Raw genomic sequence first — 17,703 nt, forward strand, 5'->3', positions numbered from 1 at the left:
GCACCCAACTCTTGTTGAGGGCCGCCGCCGTCTCGCCTTGGTTGGTGCATCACTAACAACCGGCCCTGTGTTTTTGGTTTCTTTAAAACCTTCCCGTGAACAAACCATTTTTTTCCACAAAATGACCCCATACCTATTCTTCTTGTCAGAACTTCGACGCACATCAAAGCCAGCTATAGATGCCTACTTCATGTAGAATTCAATACCGTGGTCTAACTTTTTAAACGTTTGACCTTGTGCCGGCTTGATGTTGGGGTCGCACTCTGTTAACCAAGTCTCATTTCCGCCTGGTGATACGTCCATAACACATTCTCGCTGCCAGGCATCATCTTCCATGGGTAGTGGACCTGTCAAACAACATGCATTAGTATACTGCTAGTCTGTTCCCGAACCACTGTTAGCCCAATATGCATCAACTATTTGTGTACCACGCACACATGCAAAATTCTGAAATCATGGTGGTCCTAACTGTTACGAAGACACCTACACGCACACATCTGCAACTACGTGTTATTTGGTGTCTCAGTGCACACCCACAGTCTCAATGTAAGTGTCATTGGCCCACATTCATAACTCCGTCATTTTCTCTTGTTACGCACACACTCCCATTCTAACCCGCACACAACCAGCACACCATCCTAATATATTAACCGGCTAGAGGAATTTACACAGTTGTGCACATGCTTTCTCAACCTCTATTGGCCATACAATGTGCTTAAATACGGCGCCTTACACTCCCAAATTATTCTCCATCCATCCAACAACAATTATATATCAAACTACTTAACATGCATAAACACACATACCAATTAACCAAGTCGCACATACCTTTGCTGCCTGAAGCCATGCCTACAGTCTGCGCTTCTTATGACCCTACTCCGCCGGTTAATATGCACCCTCACACTTCCTCACGCGGTTTATCTCTTACCAGGCATATGATCATTTATATGGCCTATAATATCTTCCCTAATATCATGCTAAAGATTCCATTACTATACTATCCATAATTAAACAACTAAATAGAATTACATTATGATCCTTGTGATCTCTAAATCTCCTTATTTTGTTACAAAATCTGATCTAATCTTGACCATTCATGGAAATGTAATCAATGGATATGAAGAGTTCTCATATGCCCATGTGTCATATGGTGTGCACCGAATTCGAAGCCTATATATATATATATATATATATATATAAACTCAATTATATTTTCAGGTTTTCTTAATAATTATTAACTTATGGGGTATTTGTTGGCCAGTTGTTCTCATGCTTAGTGGAATAGTTGATCGCCATGCAAATCTTTCCCGTTTTGATTAAAGAACTCAAATTTCGACCCATATCCTTCGCCATTCCAACCCTCTCAAGATCGCTCACTTCTGATGCAAAGCACTCAAATACAGTCCCTCCCACTTGCTATTCAATCCTCGTTAACTTTCTCTTGAACCGAAAAATAGATGAAGCCGAAAGGCTTTTTGGCAAAATCCCGTCTCCCAGCATTTATCTGTGCACCAAAATGATTGCTGGGTATGCAGAAAACGGGAGACTGAATGACGCACTGAATCTGTTCGATAGAATGCCGATGAAGGACGTAGTCATGTGGAATTCCATTATCAAAGGGTGCGTAGAATGTGGGAATGTCGAGATGGGCATGAAGCTGCTCGATGAAATGTCCGAGAGAAATGCTGTTTCGTACACGACTGTGATCAATGGGTTTTTGAGGTTTGGGAGGGTGGAGAAGGCGGAAGGTCTGTTTCGGGAGATGCCAGAGAAGGATGTAGCTGCCTGGAATGCAATGCTGTATGGGTATTTTGAGAACGACAGAGTGGAGGAGGCGCTGAGGTTGTTTGAGATGATGCCACGAAGGAATGTGATTTCTTGGACCTCCATGGTTAGCGGTCTTGACCAGCATGGAATGAGTGAGGAGGGCTTGGTGACCTTTAGGAAGATGCTGGGGTTTGGAATTAAACCCAACTCAAATACTTTTGCATCTGCTATAACTGCTTGTGCTACCATGGAGGATCTTGTTTTAGGGAGTGAAATTCATGGCACCTCCCTGAAGGCTGGTTTTGGTTGTGATGCATATGTTGCTGCTTCACTCATCACATTTTATGCCAATTGCATGAAAATTGATGATTCTTGGCGGGTTTTTAATGAAAAAATGCACATGAATGTAGTGGTATGGACATCTCTACTAACAGGCTATGGTTTGAATCATAAGCATGAGGATGCATTGACTCTTTTTGCAGATATGATCAGAATTGGGGTATGCCCTAACCAGTCTTCCTTCACCAGTGCCTTGAACTCGTCCTCTGAAGTCGAGTCTGTTGATCTAGGGAAAGAGATCCATGGTGTGGCAGTCAAACTAGGTTTCAATACTGACGCCTATGTGGGTAACTCCCTAGTCGTGTTGTACTCGAAATGTGGAAATATGGATGATGGACTACTTATATTCAAGGAAATAGCAGAAAAGAACACTGTCCCCTGGAACTCGGTTATAGTTGGATGTGCACAGCATGGGCATGCCAAATGGTCACTTGGATTATTTGCCCAAATGGTAAGAACGGGTGTTGGCATTGATGATATCACCTTCACCGGGTTGCTTTCTGCCTGTAGCCATTCTGGTATGTTGCAAAAAGGAAGAATGTTATTTCATTATCTTTGTGAGAACATGTCGATGCAGATGAAGATTGAGCATTATGTGTGCATGGTGGATATCTTATGCCGGGGTGGGAAATTAGATGAAGCAGAGAATTTAGTGAAAACCATGATGCCTATGAAGCCAAATCTTTCAATTTGGCTAGCCCTGCTTAGTGGCTGCAGGAAACATTCTAACATAGAAATAGCCGAAAGAGCTGCAGAAAACATTTTTCGTCTCGATCCAAACTGCAGTGCAGCTTATGTTCTGTTGTCCAATATGTATGCTGCTACTAGTAGGTGGAATGATGTTGCAAGGATTAGGGTGAAGATGAAGAGAAGAGGGAACATAAAACAACCGGGATGCAGTTGGGTAAATCTAAAGGGAACCCGGCATGAATTTGTTTCTGGTGACAGGTCCCATCCTCTATGTGATCAGATATATGAAAAACTTGAGTGGTTGGGAAAGAAATTAAAGGAAATAGGTTATGTCTCCGATCAAAGATTTGCATTGCACGATGTCGAGGATGAACAGAAGGAAGCAATGTTGTCACATCATAGTGAGAGGCTTGCTATTTGCTTTGCACTGATTACTACTGTGGAGGGCAGCACCATTACAGTTATGAAGAATCTAAGAGTGTGTGGAGACTGCCACTCTGCCATCAAACTTATAAGCAAAATCGTTTGCCGTGAGATTGTATTGAGAGATTCAACCCGTTTTCATCACTTTAGGGATGGGTTTTGCTCTTGCTCAGATTATTGGTAGAATTGCAAAAGATGACCTTTTAGCAGAGCCAACTACATTTCTGCATCTACCATGCATTCTGTTTCCAGTTTCCAGTTTCCAGGCAAGATCATCTGATACTGTGGGTTTGAATAGCCTAAGTATTGGGCGAGGTCAATGAAAGGCCAAGCCCAACACACAGTGGCTGGGGTGGCTGAGGGAACTGTTGGGGGGAGCTAGGTGAAAGGCCACCTAGCACCTGGTGGTTGGGGTGGCTGAGAGAACTGTTGGGTGGACATCGGTGAAAGGTCAAGTCTAGCACTATGCTTCTCGAAAATGTGCGGGGATATAAGAAAATAATGTTCCTATTCGTTATTAGCTATAGCTTTTGACCTAATGATAACTGGTAAATGCTTGATCCTAACACTAAGCAACCTCAAGCATCAACAGAGCTCAAGATTCCATTGTACTGCCCACAATTGAATGGGCATAGAAATCAATGAAAGCAAAGAAATATTTATTAGCAATTAGTATAGTAAATGGGTGGAGTTTACTATTTCCTTATCTGGCTTAGAATTTTTATTTTTTTTATTTTTAAGTCATAACCCAGTCATTCAGATTATTGAAGTCATAACCGATAGTCATTAATATAAATGGGAACCTACGTTCCACTACAAAGCATCTTTATAAAAGACAATCCAAAGTAAAAGTATTAAGTACTTCGTCGACATTTTGATAGTTCGAATTATTTCACAGAAAATCCTTTGATATTCTACTAGGTCATTTTTCAAATAGAGAAATAATAGCACAGTTGGTAGAAGGAGAAGCAAGCGGGCAGATCTCCAGGTCCTCCCCTGTCCTATCGAAGAGACAAGCAAGCAGGGACGCACAAATCTCCTGTCGCCGTCAGCTCCTCCGTCGTCCTACGATGCCGCTGTTAGCTCCTCCGCCGTCCTATGGATGAGACTTCGCGAGTCTCTCGATGAGACCTACTGTTAGTCCCTCCGATGCTGCCCGTTAGCTCCTCCACCGTCCTATGGATGAGACTTTGCGGGTCTCTCGATGAGACCTAAAAATACTTTGCAGGTCTCTCGATGAGACCTAAAAATAGATATGACAGAAATGAAATGTGGGAGATAATTTTGATTAAACATATATCACATGGTTATTAATAACATTTTATTGTTAATATATTGCTATAGTTTTAAAAGGATAGCCTATATATTTTTCACAAATTCAACCAACAAATTCCGGAAAGCATACTCTGATTAATGTATTCAATCTCTTGATTCATTGATCAAACGAATTTAATTACTAATATAGAAATATAGAAATCTAATTGCAACAACTTACTTTTGATATTCTATGATGTTGGTTGTTTTTGGTATCCTCCAATATTTCAATAAAGTTCCATATTTTACTTGGAGAGCTGTTCATAATATCCTGCCTGCTACTACTACTACCGACTTAAGGAAACCACAACTAGAGATACCGGCCGGCAATCTGTTCTTTATATGAGGATGTCACGCATTTATTATGTTCCTATCCATTCACTCTACATGTCTAACTACCAGAGCATGTGGTTTGCAGTGCATACAAGAACCTTTAATGGCGGAAGCATGTGCTTTACGGGAAGCCCTCTGATCCTGTGAATGAAAGACTATGGCTACTCCAATATCTATGTGCTTTAAGGACTGTCTAAGGGTGTGTTTGGTTTGCACATCGGAATCGGAATCGGAATCGGAATTGATATCAAATACTTGGTAATGGTAATGGTTTTGGTAAAAGTATTTAACATATTTGGTAATATGGTGGAATGAAAATGGTTATTAATAGTAGTGCTTGAGAATGAATAAGGACATGAAACCCTTATTTTATTTGAATATGAGTTTTTTAATTGATGGGGTATTCAAAATTTATGTGTTCTAAAACCCATCAAACAATAACAATCATTCTCATACTCATTTCTATGGGCAAAACCCATCAACCAAACACACCCTAAATGCTCCTCTGGTATGATCTTTTAAATTACATTGATTCCGTCATTCATACTTGATTACTTGTAATCAACTAACTTGAGTGGAACGGACTCATCCATCCTTAATCAATAATTAACGGTTTGGCTTTGAAAATGGAGCTAGTTGAGTCTATTCTAGAGTGATTAATCGTCCTGCTCATCTCCTTGCTAAGGAGGAAGGGGCCCGGTTGAGGAGAACTTTGTGGGACGATGTTCCCAAGACTTAATTATTTATGTTTGCATTTAATGAATTTTAGTTTCTTCTTTCAGCAAAAAAAGTTGGCATGTATGTGAATATAAAAATATTTTTTGCTATGATAATTTATAATTCATTTATTCTTTTAATTTGGTTTTCTCTTATACTTTATTTAAAATAAAAAGAAGTAATTCATGAATTTATAATTAGACTCAATGGGATGTTTATTGAGATATTATGAAATATTAGGTAATTTTTTTTATGCAAACTAGTATTTTCACTGTGCTTGCACAAAATGAATTTGTTATAATATTTAAAAAATATTTAGATCGATATACAATTATATAAATTATAAAAATAAATATTATATAATATAATTGATGAAATAGATTGAATCGTTTATGTTTTATGATGTTATCCTTGCTTGAATTCGGGCAAATAATTATCCAATTACCCGTACGATGCAGGGGTAAAAATTTTTATTATATATTTAGATAATAAAATTAAAGATGAAATTATAAAAAATTCTAATATTTGAAAGTGTACATTTGTTTGATTATAAAATTAGTACAAAAGTTGAATTAATTTAATAATATATGATTCGTTTGTCTGCAATTATCTTTAAAAATCGATATGTAATATATATGATTTATGTAAATATATTATTACTAAAATAAATATGGGAAAAAAGAATAAAATAATTTAATTATAATTATTATAAAAATAAATCCAACGACTCATGTTTAGCTTAATGGCAAATTATAATGTGGATCGCGGTCCACAATGCATTGTGGTCCAGGCATCAAATATGCACTGAAGTTTCATTTCAACACAATTACAGTATCATTTTGATATAACTACAGTTTCGCTGGACAATATACACTCAAATATGTGAAATTGTTATTCAGTTTCATTTGTATACACTTTAAATTCATTTCAATTCAATTGTAGTTTCATTTGATAATATAATAAAAATAATACGTAAGCCAGTATCAGTTTAGATCATGGTTGCAGTAGGCACTAGGCGCTAGTCGGGCGCCCGGGCAGCGCCTAGCGCCTAAGCGGTCTAGGCGGAATCTAGGTGACGCTAGGCGGGCGCAAAAAAAACAGTGGTAGACTTGCAGTTTGACAATTTTAATGAGGTTGTTTTCAACATTTATTCAAATAACACATCCAAATAAATGAATTAATGATAATTCATAAGTCATTACATCAAAACTATGGTTTTCAAAAAAAAAAAAAAAAATTATATATATATAAATGAAAAAAATTAGCAAGGTCAAGTCGGCCGGGTTAACTCGGCTAACTCGACAGAAATTGACGAGTAAACTCGGCGTAATCGGCCGAGTTAGGCGCTAGGCGGCCGAATTAGGCGCTAGGCGGGAGCCTATGGGGAAAATCGCCACGGCTTAGGGGCGCCTAACGTCTAGGCGACGATTACTCGGTGCCTAGGCGGGATTTTTGCAACCCTGGTTTAGATACACTATAGTGTTTGGCGTTTGGACCATGGTCCACAGTATAATTGCTGTAGCTTAATTACCATAATAATTATTAGGCAATTATTAGTAGGCAATTATACTAATATATGTGCAGTTATTTTTTTTGGTAAATAATATATGTGCAGTTATACTTTTATACCTAAGTATATTCCTTTTTGCCATATCGCTTTACTTTTTTTTTTTCTCCTCCATATCTGAATTAATTAATTGTAATTATACTAATATTCGTGTAATTATTAGCTTAATTAACATAAAAATTTATTTGTTATCATAGTATAATATATATATATATATATATATATATATATATATATATATATATATATATATATATATATATATATTGTAATAATCCAACGACTCATATTTAATTGTAATTATATTATGATAATTATTAACTTAATTATCATAATTATTAATTAATTAATTATACTAATATCTGTGTAATTTTTTTTTTGAAGAAAACGGAAACTTCATTAAGCCAAAATCATATCAACCCCGAGATACAGCCCGGAGGAACTGAGTCCTAAAGACCCAGGACAGACATAGAAACAATAGCCTGTGTTAACACATGGGCTGCCTGATTCGCTGACCTATGAACATGGCACACCTTGACATCCCCAATGTTCCTAGCAATTGCTTAATTAAACTACCAACATACGAAAAGTCAACCTGCAAGGAATTATAAGCATTACAGACAAACATACAATCAGACTCCATGATATATAATGTGATTTTCGCCACGGTCCTTTAGCCAAGTAAGAGCCTCCTTCACCACTAGAGTTTGCTAGATAAGGATCCAAGCAACACTGTAAGCGAGAGGAGTGCGCCGCTATGAAACCACCATCACTCCCACGAAGAATCATACCAGCAGCAACACCGTTAACCGAAATCGCCGCATCAACCGAGCAAGATAAATAGCCAGTTGGTGGTGGAGACCAATTAGTATGAATCGGATTAGTCGCAGACGCATGCATGGAAGTTGGAGTTGGGTTATACACTGCATTCCACTCCTCAACCAAAGCATTAACATAAGATAATAATTCCCCATCAGACCAAGCTTTACCATTAAAAACTAAATCATTTCGAGCCATCCATATGCCCCAGAAACGAGCGGCCATTAAAGGTGGTAATCATTTATCTCCTGAGTCCAGAGTAGAGTTGACAAAAGTATTAAACATCATGCCCTGTAAAATATTGTCACAACCCCATAAATTTTGAGCAACAGAGCATTGGCAGAGAAGATGTGTGATAGTCTCCTCATCTACCATGCAAAGAGGACACCCTCCACCAATCCAAACCTGTTTAGTTCGCAGCATTGTACAGACCGGTAGGATGGACCTTACACAGCGGCAAATGAAATTTTTGATTTGGGTGGCACTCTCATACTCCAGAGTTTTTTCCAGTTTGTAAAGCACAAATCTTCGTTCATAACGCGAGCCTCAGTCTGATTTGGGTGGCACTCTCATACTCCAGAGTTTTTTCCAGTTTGTAAAGCACAAATCTTCGTTCATAACGCGAGCCTCAGTCTGCATACGATAACCATGTTTGACAGTGTAACAGCCCTTAATATCACCTCTCCAAAGCCAAGAGTCCTCCTGGTAAGGAGAGACTGGTGTACATAATATACAATCTACATCCGCCTCATCAAATAAATCACGAACAACATCCACATCCCAAACCCCATCATCTTTTGCAGTGCGTAACTCATCAATACGTGGGGTGTGTAGGATTGGATTATTCGAATTAACTAGCCAAGGCCAACCCCAAACATTAGTATCTCTTCCATTTCCAATACGTCTTACTACACCCTCGCGCAAAATATTTTGGCCAGCAAAAATACTACGCCAGATATAACTTGGGTTATGTCCAATAGTGGCTGAAAGGAAATCAGTATGTGAGAAATAGCGTGCCTTTAGAACCCTGTTAACAAGAGAGTTTGGATTGACTAATAACCTCCAACCTTGTTTAGCTAATAAGGCTCTATTGAATTCTCGAAGCTCCTTGAACCCCATACCACCACAATGTTTCGGTCTGGCCAACCGGGACCAAGATAACCAATGAATACCTCTAGAGTCCGAATTATCTTTATACTGTTAGAATAATTATTATTATTATTATTATGGCTCATAATTAAATATTTATTAATAATTTAATAATGAAGATAATTTCTGTGATTGGTCAGTTAAGAAGATAAGAATGCAGTTTCAACTGCATATCATCAGGTTTACGTTGATGGAACGTATTATTTATATTTCATATATATATGAGACTCTGGTCCTCTCCCCAACCAATCTAAGAACTAAAATTCTTCCCATCAGAGAATTAGATTAAGTGAATGTTAAAGGTTTGGAGGGAGAAACCAAGTTTCTAACAGAAGCAACTACAGGAAAACAATGGAGCCAGGTATGTTCCCAGAAAGCTATTCTACTGTATGTGAAAACATGTGTTCTGAAGATCTTATGTTTTAGAATTACCTTACATGTGGTATCATGAGCCTGGTTGTAGAACATATGTTTTTCCATATATTATGATGAACAAGCATTAAGAAATTGCATGAATAATTGTTTTATCTTACTGTTGTATGCAAATATATGGATATATTCATTTCCTGTTGATGGCATCTCACTATCTACACTAAATGCTAAATCTCTCCAGTGCTGCAAATATATATATATATATATATATATATATATATATATATATATATATATATATATATATATATATCTTTCTGGAATTATTGGTCTGGGTATAATGAGTATATATGTATTATGCAGTACTGCATATATGTATAGTGCTTATAATGTGTATATATGTATTCTGCAGTACCGTATATATAGTGCTACTGTATGTATATATACGTATTAGAAATGCATCAATTGCTTCCGCCAATATGAAATAATTAATGCTTGCGCCACTGTATGCATCAATTGCTTCCGCCATATTAATGCTTGCAGATTAATTTGTATAATAATTAATTTGTTAATTAATTATGTGTTAATTGTGTATGTAGATTAATTTTTTGACTCTTTACAACCAACATGATTAGTTTGTATGGTGGTTTAGAACCTTGTCCTTTAAACTTGAGATGAGGGGTTCGATTTCCACCCATGTACATGAAACAAATCATTTGGCTTGCATATTAGTGATAATTATGTATGTGGATATTTTATGATATTATGTATTATATTATATCCACTTAACTTGGTATCTAATTATGATTAATTTGTTAGTCACCAAAGTGGCCAAATTATAAAGTTTTAATAGATATCAAATTTAAATAAAAATTCAATTACCCATGATTATGTGATGCTTATATTGAGATAACATGATTTTATTTTCTATATTATTGGGTAAATTGAAGTTTAATAATTTTGAAATATTTAAGAGTCGCCCAAAGGTGATCAATTATTTCATAATTATAAACATAATAGTGGTTAACTATTTATATTTGATTGTGTTGTTCAGCATATCCAAAGATAGCAAACAAGTCCAGTCATAATATATTTAATAGTCAATTATATGAAATATTTTTGCATCGGATTATGTTTAAAGTTATATGTTGTTGGATCACCCAAAGGAGACCTTCAATGTACTTGATTGTTTATGATTATGTTGATTAAATCTGTTTGTCTGTTTATGTATTGAAATATAATTAATGTTTGAGTATTTCATATTCATTGCAGCATCTAGTTGTGTTTCAATTCATTCGCAAGCTGCGTCTATTGTTAAGTATAATGGGCTGAATTTTGCTGAGTGGCATGAACAAATCCAGTTTCACCTCGGTGTTTTGGATCTTGATCTAGCACTCTTGAATGACAAGCCCGCTGCTATTAATGATAATAGCAGTGATGATGATTTTGCTTTCCATCAAGCATGGGAAAAATCGAATAAACTCAGCTTAATGCTTATGCGAATGACACTTGGAAACAACATTAAGTCCACAATTCCCAAATTTGACAGTGCTAAGGATATGTTGAAACATGTGGAGGAAAATTCACATTCTGAATGTGCTGATAAGGCCCAAGCAGGCACTCTTATGAGTAAACTAACCAACATGAAATTTGATGGTTCGTGCTCCATGCATGATCATGTTACTGAGATGTTGAGCTTAGCAGCAAAATTAAAGTCCATGGGAATGGACGTGAATGATACTTTCCTTGTACAATTTATTTTAAACTCTTTGCCTCTTGAGTATGAGACATTCCAAGTGAATTACAATTTCATTAAAGATAAGTGGAATGTGTTCGAATTGCATGAAATGCTAACTCGAGAGGAAACAAGGCTTAAGAGACAAGGAATCCACTCAATCAATCTCATGGGTCAGTCAAGGGCTGGTAAAAAGTTTGGAAAGAAGAATCAAAAGGGTAAGAAAGGACCAATGAAGATTAATGAGTCCTCTTCTCAAATCCACAAAAAGGAACATAAAAATGACAAGTGTCATTTCTGTAAGAAATCTGGGCATTTTCAGAAAGATTGCCTTAAGCGTAAGGCATGGTTCGAAAAGAAAGGTATACATTATATATCAGTATGTTTCGAATCAAATTTAACTGAAGTTCCCTATAATACTTGGTGGATAGATTCTGGTTCCACTACTCATGTTTCGAATACTATGCAGGGATTCCTTATGACCCAAACCATAAAGCCAAATGAAAAATTTGTGTTCATGGGGAATCGTGTCAAAGCTCCAGTAGAAGCCATTGGAACTTACCGTTTAATTTTAGATACTGGAAATCATTTGGATTTGTTTGAAACTCTTTATGTTCCTTCAGTTTCTAGGAATTTAATTTCCTTGTCAAAACTGGATTATTATGGTTTTTCCTTTAAATTTGGAAATGGATGTTTTAGTTTATTCAAACAAAATCATTTTATTGGTTCTGGTATTCTTTCCGATGGCTTGTACAAACTAAAGCTTGACAATCTTTTTGCTGAAACTCTATTAACCCTGCATCATTGTATTGGAACTAAACGAAGTTTAGTGGATGAAAGATCAGCTTACTTGTGGCATAAACGTTTGGGTCACATATCTAAGGAAAGGATTCAAAGACTTGTAAAGAATGAAATCCTTCCCGAATTAGATTTTACTGATCTAGGTATTTGTGTGGACTGTATTAAAGGAAAACATTCAAACCACACAAATAAGAATGCAGCCACAAGAAGCACACAGCTCCTTGAAATTATACACACTGATATATGTGGACCTTTTGATGTCCCAACCTTCGGAAAGGAAAAATATTTCATCACATTTATTGATGATTTTTCACGTTATGGTTATGTCTATTTGTTGCATGAAAAGTCTCAATCAATAAATGCATTAGAGGTATTTGTGGATGAGGTTGAAAGACAATTGGACAAAAAGGTGAAAATTATAAGATCCGATAGGGGTGGTGAATATTATGGAAGGTATACTGAAAATGGACAATGCCCAGGTCCATTTGCTAAGTTTCTTAAAAAACGTGGCATTTGTGCTCAATACACAATGCCCGGTACGCCACAACAAAATGGCGTTGCAGAAAGGCGTAATCGTACATTGATGGAAATGGTTAGGAGTATGCTGAGTTATTCTTCTTTACCCTTATCATTGTGGACATATGCTTTAAAAACCGCTGCCTATTTATTAAACAGGGTTCCTAGTAAGGCAGTTTCAAAAACACCATTTGAACTGTGGACAGGAAGGAAACCTGGTTTAAGGCACCTTCATGTTTGGGGATGCCCAGCGGAGATACGCATTTATAATCCACATGAAAAGAAACTGGACTCAAGAACAACTAGTGGGTTTTTCATTGGTTATCCAGATAAATCTAAAGGGTATAGATTCTACTGTCCTAGCCATACTACTAGAATTGTTGAGACTGGAAATGCCAAGTTCATTGAGAATGTTAACCTAAGTGAGAGCGGTGAACCACGAAAAGTGGAACTTAAAGAAGTTACAGTGCAAGATTCTCTGATATCTTCTTCTCAAATTGTTGTTCCTGTGCGAAAAATTACTCTACCTAGAGTTACTAATATTGCTCATCCTGCAACGGTTGAACAATTTAGTCACTTGCCTGAACAACAAATTAATGATCAAGAGATTAATGATCAACCACTCCATGATGAAGTTGACAATGAACCCACAAATGATATTCCTACAGACGTAGCATTAAGAAGATCTCAAAGACAAAGGAGATCCGCTATATCTGATGATTATGTGGTTTATCTTCAAGAATCAGATTTTGACATTGGTATTGATGAAGATCCAGTTTCATTTTCACATGCTATAAATAGTCCTAATTCTTCTAAATGGGTCGAAGCCATGAAAGATGAGTTAAAATCAATGGAACATAATGAAGTATGGGATCTTGTTGAATTGCCTAATGGTTGTAAGCCAGTTGGCTGTAAATGGGTTTTTAAGACCAAACACGACTCAAATGGCAATGTCGAACGATACAAGGCCAGACTTGTTGCCAAAGGTTTAACTCAAAAGGATGGTATTGATTTTAATGAAACATTTTCACCTGTTTCGAAGAAAGATTCATTTAGAATAATTATGGCATTAGTAGCTCATTATGACTTAGAGCTACAACAAATGGATGTGAAAACCGCCTTTCTGAATGGAAATTTGGAAGAAGAAATTTACATGAACCAACCTGAGGGTTTTTCAATTGAAGGAAAGGAAGACATGGTGTGTAAACTTAACAGATCGATATATGGACTTAGACAAGCTTCCCGACAATGGTATCTTAAGTTTAATGATACTGTAACGACCTTTGGATTTAAGGAAAACACCGTTGATCAGTGTATATATCTGAAGGTCAGTGGGAGCAAGTTTATATTTTTGATTCTGTATGTCGATGACATTTTGCTTGCTACTAATGATCTTGGTTTAATGCATGAGACCAAGCAATTTCTTTCTAAGCACTTTGAAATGAAAGATATGGGTGAGGCATCCTTTGTGATTGGAATTGAAATATTTCGTAATAGATCACAAGGAGTGTTAGGATTGTCTCAGAGAACATATATTAACAAAGTCTTAGAAAGATTTAGAATGCAAAAATGCTCTGCATCAGTTGCTCCAATTCAGAAGGGAGATAAGTTCAGCCTTATGCAATGCCCTAAGAATGAATTGGAGCGTAAAGAAATGGAAAATATTCCTTATGCATCTGTCGTTGGGAGTTTGATGTATGCTCAAACATGTACCCGACCAGACATTAGCTTTGCTGTTGGGATGCTTGGTCGTTATCAAAGTAATCCTGGTATGGATCACTGGAAGGCTGCAAAGAAGGTATTAAGGTACTTGCAAGGTACAAAGGAGCACATGCTCACTTATAAGCGATCTGATCACCTTGAGGTGATAGGATACACAGATTCAGATTTTGCCGGGTGTTTGGACACAAGGAAGTCCACATTTGGTTATCTATTCCTTTTAGCCGAGGGAGCTATTTCTTGGAAAAGTGCGAAGCAGACTGTCATTGCTGCATCCACTATGGAAGCTGAGTTTGTGGCATGTTTTATGGCCACAAATCATGGATTATGGCTGCGAAATTTTATTTCGGGACTTGGAATTGTCGACAGTATTGCCAAGCCGTTGAAAATTTATTGTGATAATGCCGCAGCAGTCTTCTTTTCTAAAAACGACAAGTATACTAGTGGTGCTAAACATATTGATCTGAAGTATCTTGTCGTTAAAGAAGATGTTCGGGAACGAAGGGTATCAATTGAACACGTAAGCACTAGATTAATGATTGCAGACCCATTAACTAAAGCATTGCCACCGAAGGCATTTCGTGAGCATGTTGAAAGAATGTGCGTTATTGGAAACTGTTAACATTATGTTAAGATTGTGTTTTTAAAATATTTGATACTTAGAGCTCAAATATAGTTTCGTTTCTGTATTAAAGTATCCTGTTTAGTTTATGAAGTATATATACATGAATGTTTTATTATGTTAATATAAACAGGATTTGTCTTTGATAAAGACATTATCGTGGACCATTATGAAAAGTTCATTATAAATCATATTGAGTTTGAAATTAATATTGTGATACATGGAAGGGACTGCGTTAAATTAGTGACGTATTACCGCCATGATTCTTATTAATTTCTAACTTAACGATGACTTATGTTCTGACCAATATAACGAAGGAATTAACTTATACTATGCATATTATGTTTCAAGTTCATTATTAAATTTATGACTTATGAGCCAAGTGGGAGAATGTTAGAATAATTATTATTATTATTATTATGGCTCATAATTAAATATTTATTAATAATTTAATAATGAAGATAATTTCTGTGATTGGTCAGTTAAGAAGATAAGAATGCAGTTTCAACTGCATATCATCAGGTTTACGTTGATGGAACGTATTATTTATATTTCATATATATATGAGACTCTGGTCCTCTCCCCAACCAATCTAAGAACTAAAACTCTTCCCATCAGAGAATTAGATTAAGTGAATGTTAAAGGTTTGGAGGGAGAAACCAAGTTTCTAACAGAAGCAACTACAGGAAAACAATGGAGCCAGGTATGTTCCCAGAAAGCTATTCTACTGTATGTGAAAACATGTGTTCTGAAGATCTTATGTTTTAGAATTACCTTACATATACCACCAGAATTTATTCATGAGCCTCTCAATAGAGGTACAAACAGAGTCTGGAAGTACGAAAACAGACATTGTATAGATTGGCATTGCCTGTGCAATGCTTTTCAACATGACTTCTTTACCAGCTCGCGATAACAGCTTTTTTGTCCACATATTCACCCGATCCCGTATTCTCTGTTCAACATACCGAAAGACTGCTACTTTATTCCTACCAAGAAAGGAAGGCAATCCGAGATACTTACCAAAGTCTGCAATAATACGTACACCAAAAACATTTGCGACATGATTACATAATAAGGGTCCAGTGTTCCTACTGCACATAATGCTGGACTTTTCATAGTTGATTAACTCTCAAGAGGCTGCACAATATAAGTCCAAAGAGCTCTTAACCTCTTGAGCCTCCTTGTCATTTTCCCTAAAAAAGAGCAGACTATCGTCTGCGAAAAACAGATGTGAAACCGAAGGGGCACCCCTAGCAATAGAAACCCCGTGAATGTTACCTCTGGATTCCTGGTGTTGTAAAAGTAGTGATAGTCCCTCGGCGCATATTATGAACAAATATGGCGATAGAGGATCCCTGACATATACCCCGAGTAGGGAAAACTTGACGAGCTGAATCACCATTAATTAAAATATTGTAGCTAACTGTAGACATACATAGCATCACTAGATCCACCCACCCACGGGCAAATCCAAGTGTTGTGACCATTAATTAAAACTCCATTACATTCGTTCGTAAGCCTTAGCCATGTCCAATTTTAAAGCAGCCCATACAGTTGATCCCTGAGGTTTAATTAATTCATTAATTATCATATTAATTATTAGGTAAATATATTGTGCAATTATACTATTATGTCCTAAATAATATGGTTCATTGGATTGTAATAATGGATGATGTAGATTAAGGGAGATTATTTTATTAAAATAGGTGTTTTAAGCTCACTCGTTTTATTATTATTATTATTATTATTATTATTATTATTATTATTATTATTATTATTATTATTATTATTTTATTTTTAATTTTAGGGGCGTAGTACGGTAATTGAACATTTGTACTTATTGTTGTATCTTTTTTTTTTTTTTTTTTTTTTTTTTTTTTTCGCGCACTATCTCTATCTCATATTCCCTAAATCTTTTTGTTTGACCGACATTCTTGCCTTTCCATTCTATCTTTCCGATCGACGGTAATAATGGCGGGAGTTCGTGGCTGTCGACGATCGGGCGGCAGAGTCTCCTGTTGCGAGTACGCGAGGTAGGTTTATTAAACCCTAGCTTGTATTTGTATTGTTTTCTCGTTTTCCTTCATCCGTAATTTGTTTAAAGCTTTGAACTGCTAGGTTTTTTCGTTTGGTGGGGGTGGAGGGGGGGTAGGTTTTCATTGTCGGGGTTTAAAATTTGTATAAATTTCGTTGTATATGTGGCCAAAGTACTTTTTTTTTTTTTAATAATTTGTATAAATTTCGTATTTGGGGAGTGAAAAATTGTGTTTATTCTGGATGTTAGGGATTATGTACGTTCTACTGGTTCTACAGTTGCCATTGTTTGTTTGTTTTGTTTTGTTTTTTTTGAATGTTATTACGAATATATATAATAGGCAATATTCTAAGAAAAAATGTTTAAAATATTAGTCAGTTGTGGTTATTTTTTCATCAGCATTGTCAAACTTTATTATATAGTTTTCTTAATTAGTTTTGCATGGTACTCCAATTGCCAGCCTGTTCATGAATAACTACATTGGTCAAAATTTAGAATCCTTTACTTTTGAACCAGGACAGAATTAATCGTTTAAAATTGGAAATTAATATTTTGATGAATATGTTAGGATGGTGTTAGTTTTTGTAGGAATTTGAATGGAAATGTTAGTTTGCTAGTCTGGTTGGGTCTTCCTTGTTTGTGTGGTCCTTGGCATCTATATGTATATATTTTGTGTCCCAATATAATTTGTATTTAAGTAAGGTGCACTGACAGAGAGTAATGTGTGCCTCCTACCTTTATGTTGTTTGGCCATTGTTTGTGTGGTCTTTGGCATTTGTATA

The 17,703-nt window shown here is 36.2% G+C and overlaps 2 protein-coding genes across 2 annotated transcripts; both read left to right on the forward strand.

Moving 5' to 3' along the window:
- Positions 1–1,228: 1,228 nt before the first annotated feature.
- Positions 1,229–3,884, forward strand: LOC109173338 (pentatricopeptide repeat-containing protein At5g46460, mitochondrial). The gene has a single exon (XM_019322578.1). The coding sequence runs from the start codon at positions 1,295–1,297 to the stop codon at positions 3,401–3,403; it is 2,109 nt and encodes a 702-aa protein (XP_019178123.1). The 5' UTR covers positions 1,229–1,294; the 3' UTR covers positions 3,404–3,884.
- A 5,585-nt stretch (positions 3,885–9,469) lies between these two features.
- LOC109173364 lies at positions 9,470–11,344 on the forward strand. Its single transcript, XM_019322599.1, has 3 exons — positions 9,470–9,479; positions 10,763–11,220; positions 11,309–11,344. Exons 1-3 carry the CDS (start codon positions 9,470–9,472, stop codon positions 11,342–11,344), a joined length of 504 nt encoding a protein of 167 aa, XP_019178144.1.
- Positions 11,345–17,703: the final 6,359 nt, after the last annotated feature.

This window comes from Ipomoea nil, unplaced genomic scaffold (assembly GCF_001879475.1).
Source record: "Ipomoea nil cultivar Tokyo-kokei standard unplaced genomic scaffold, Asagao_1.1 scaffold0480, whole genome shotgun sequence".
NCBI classification, from domain to species: Eukaryota; Viridiplantae; Streptophyta; class Magnoliopsida; order Solanales; family Convolvulaceae; genus Ipomoea; species Ipomoea nil.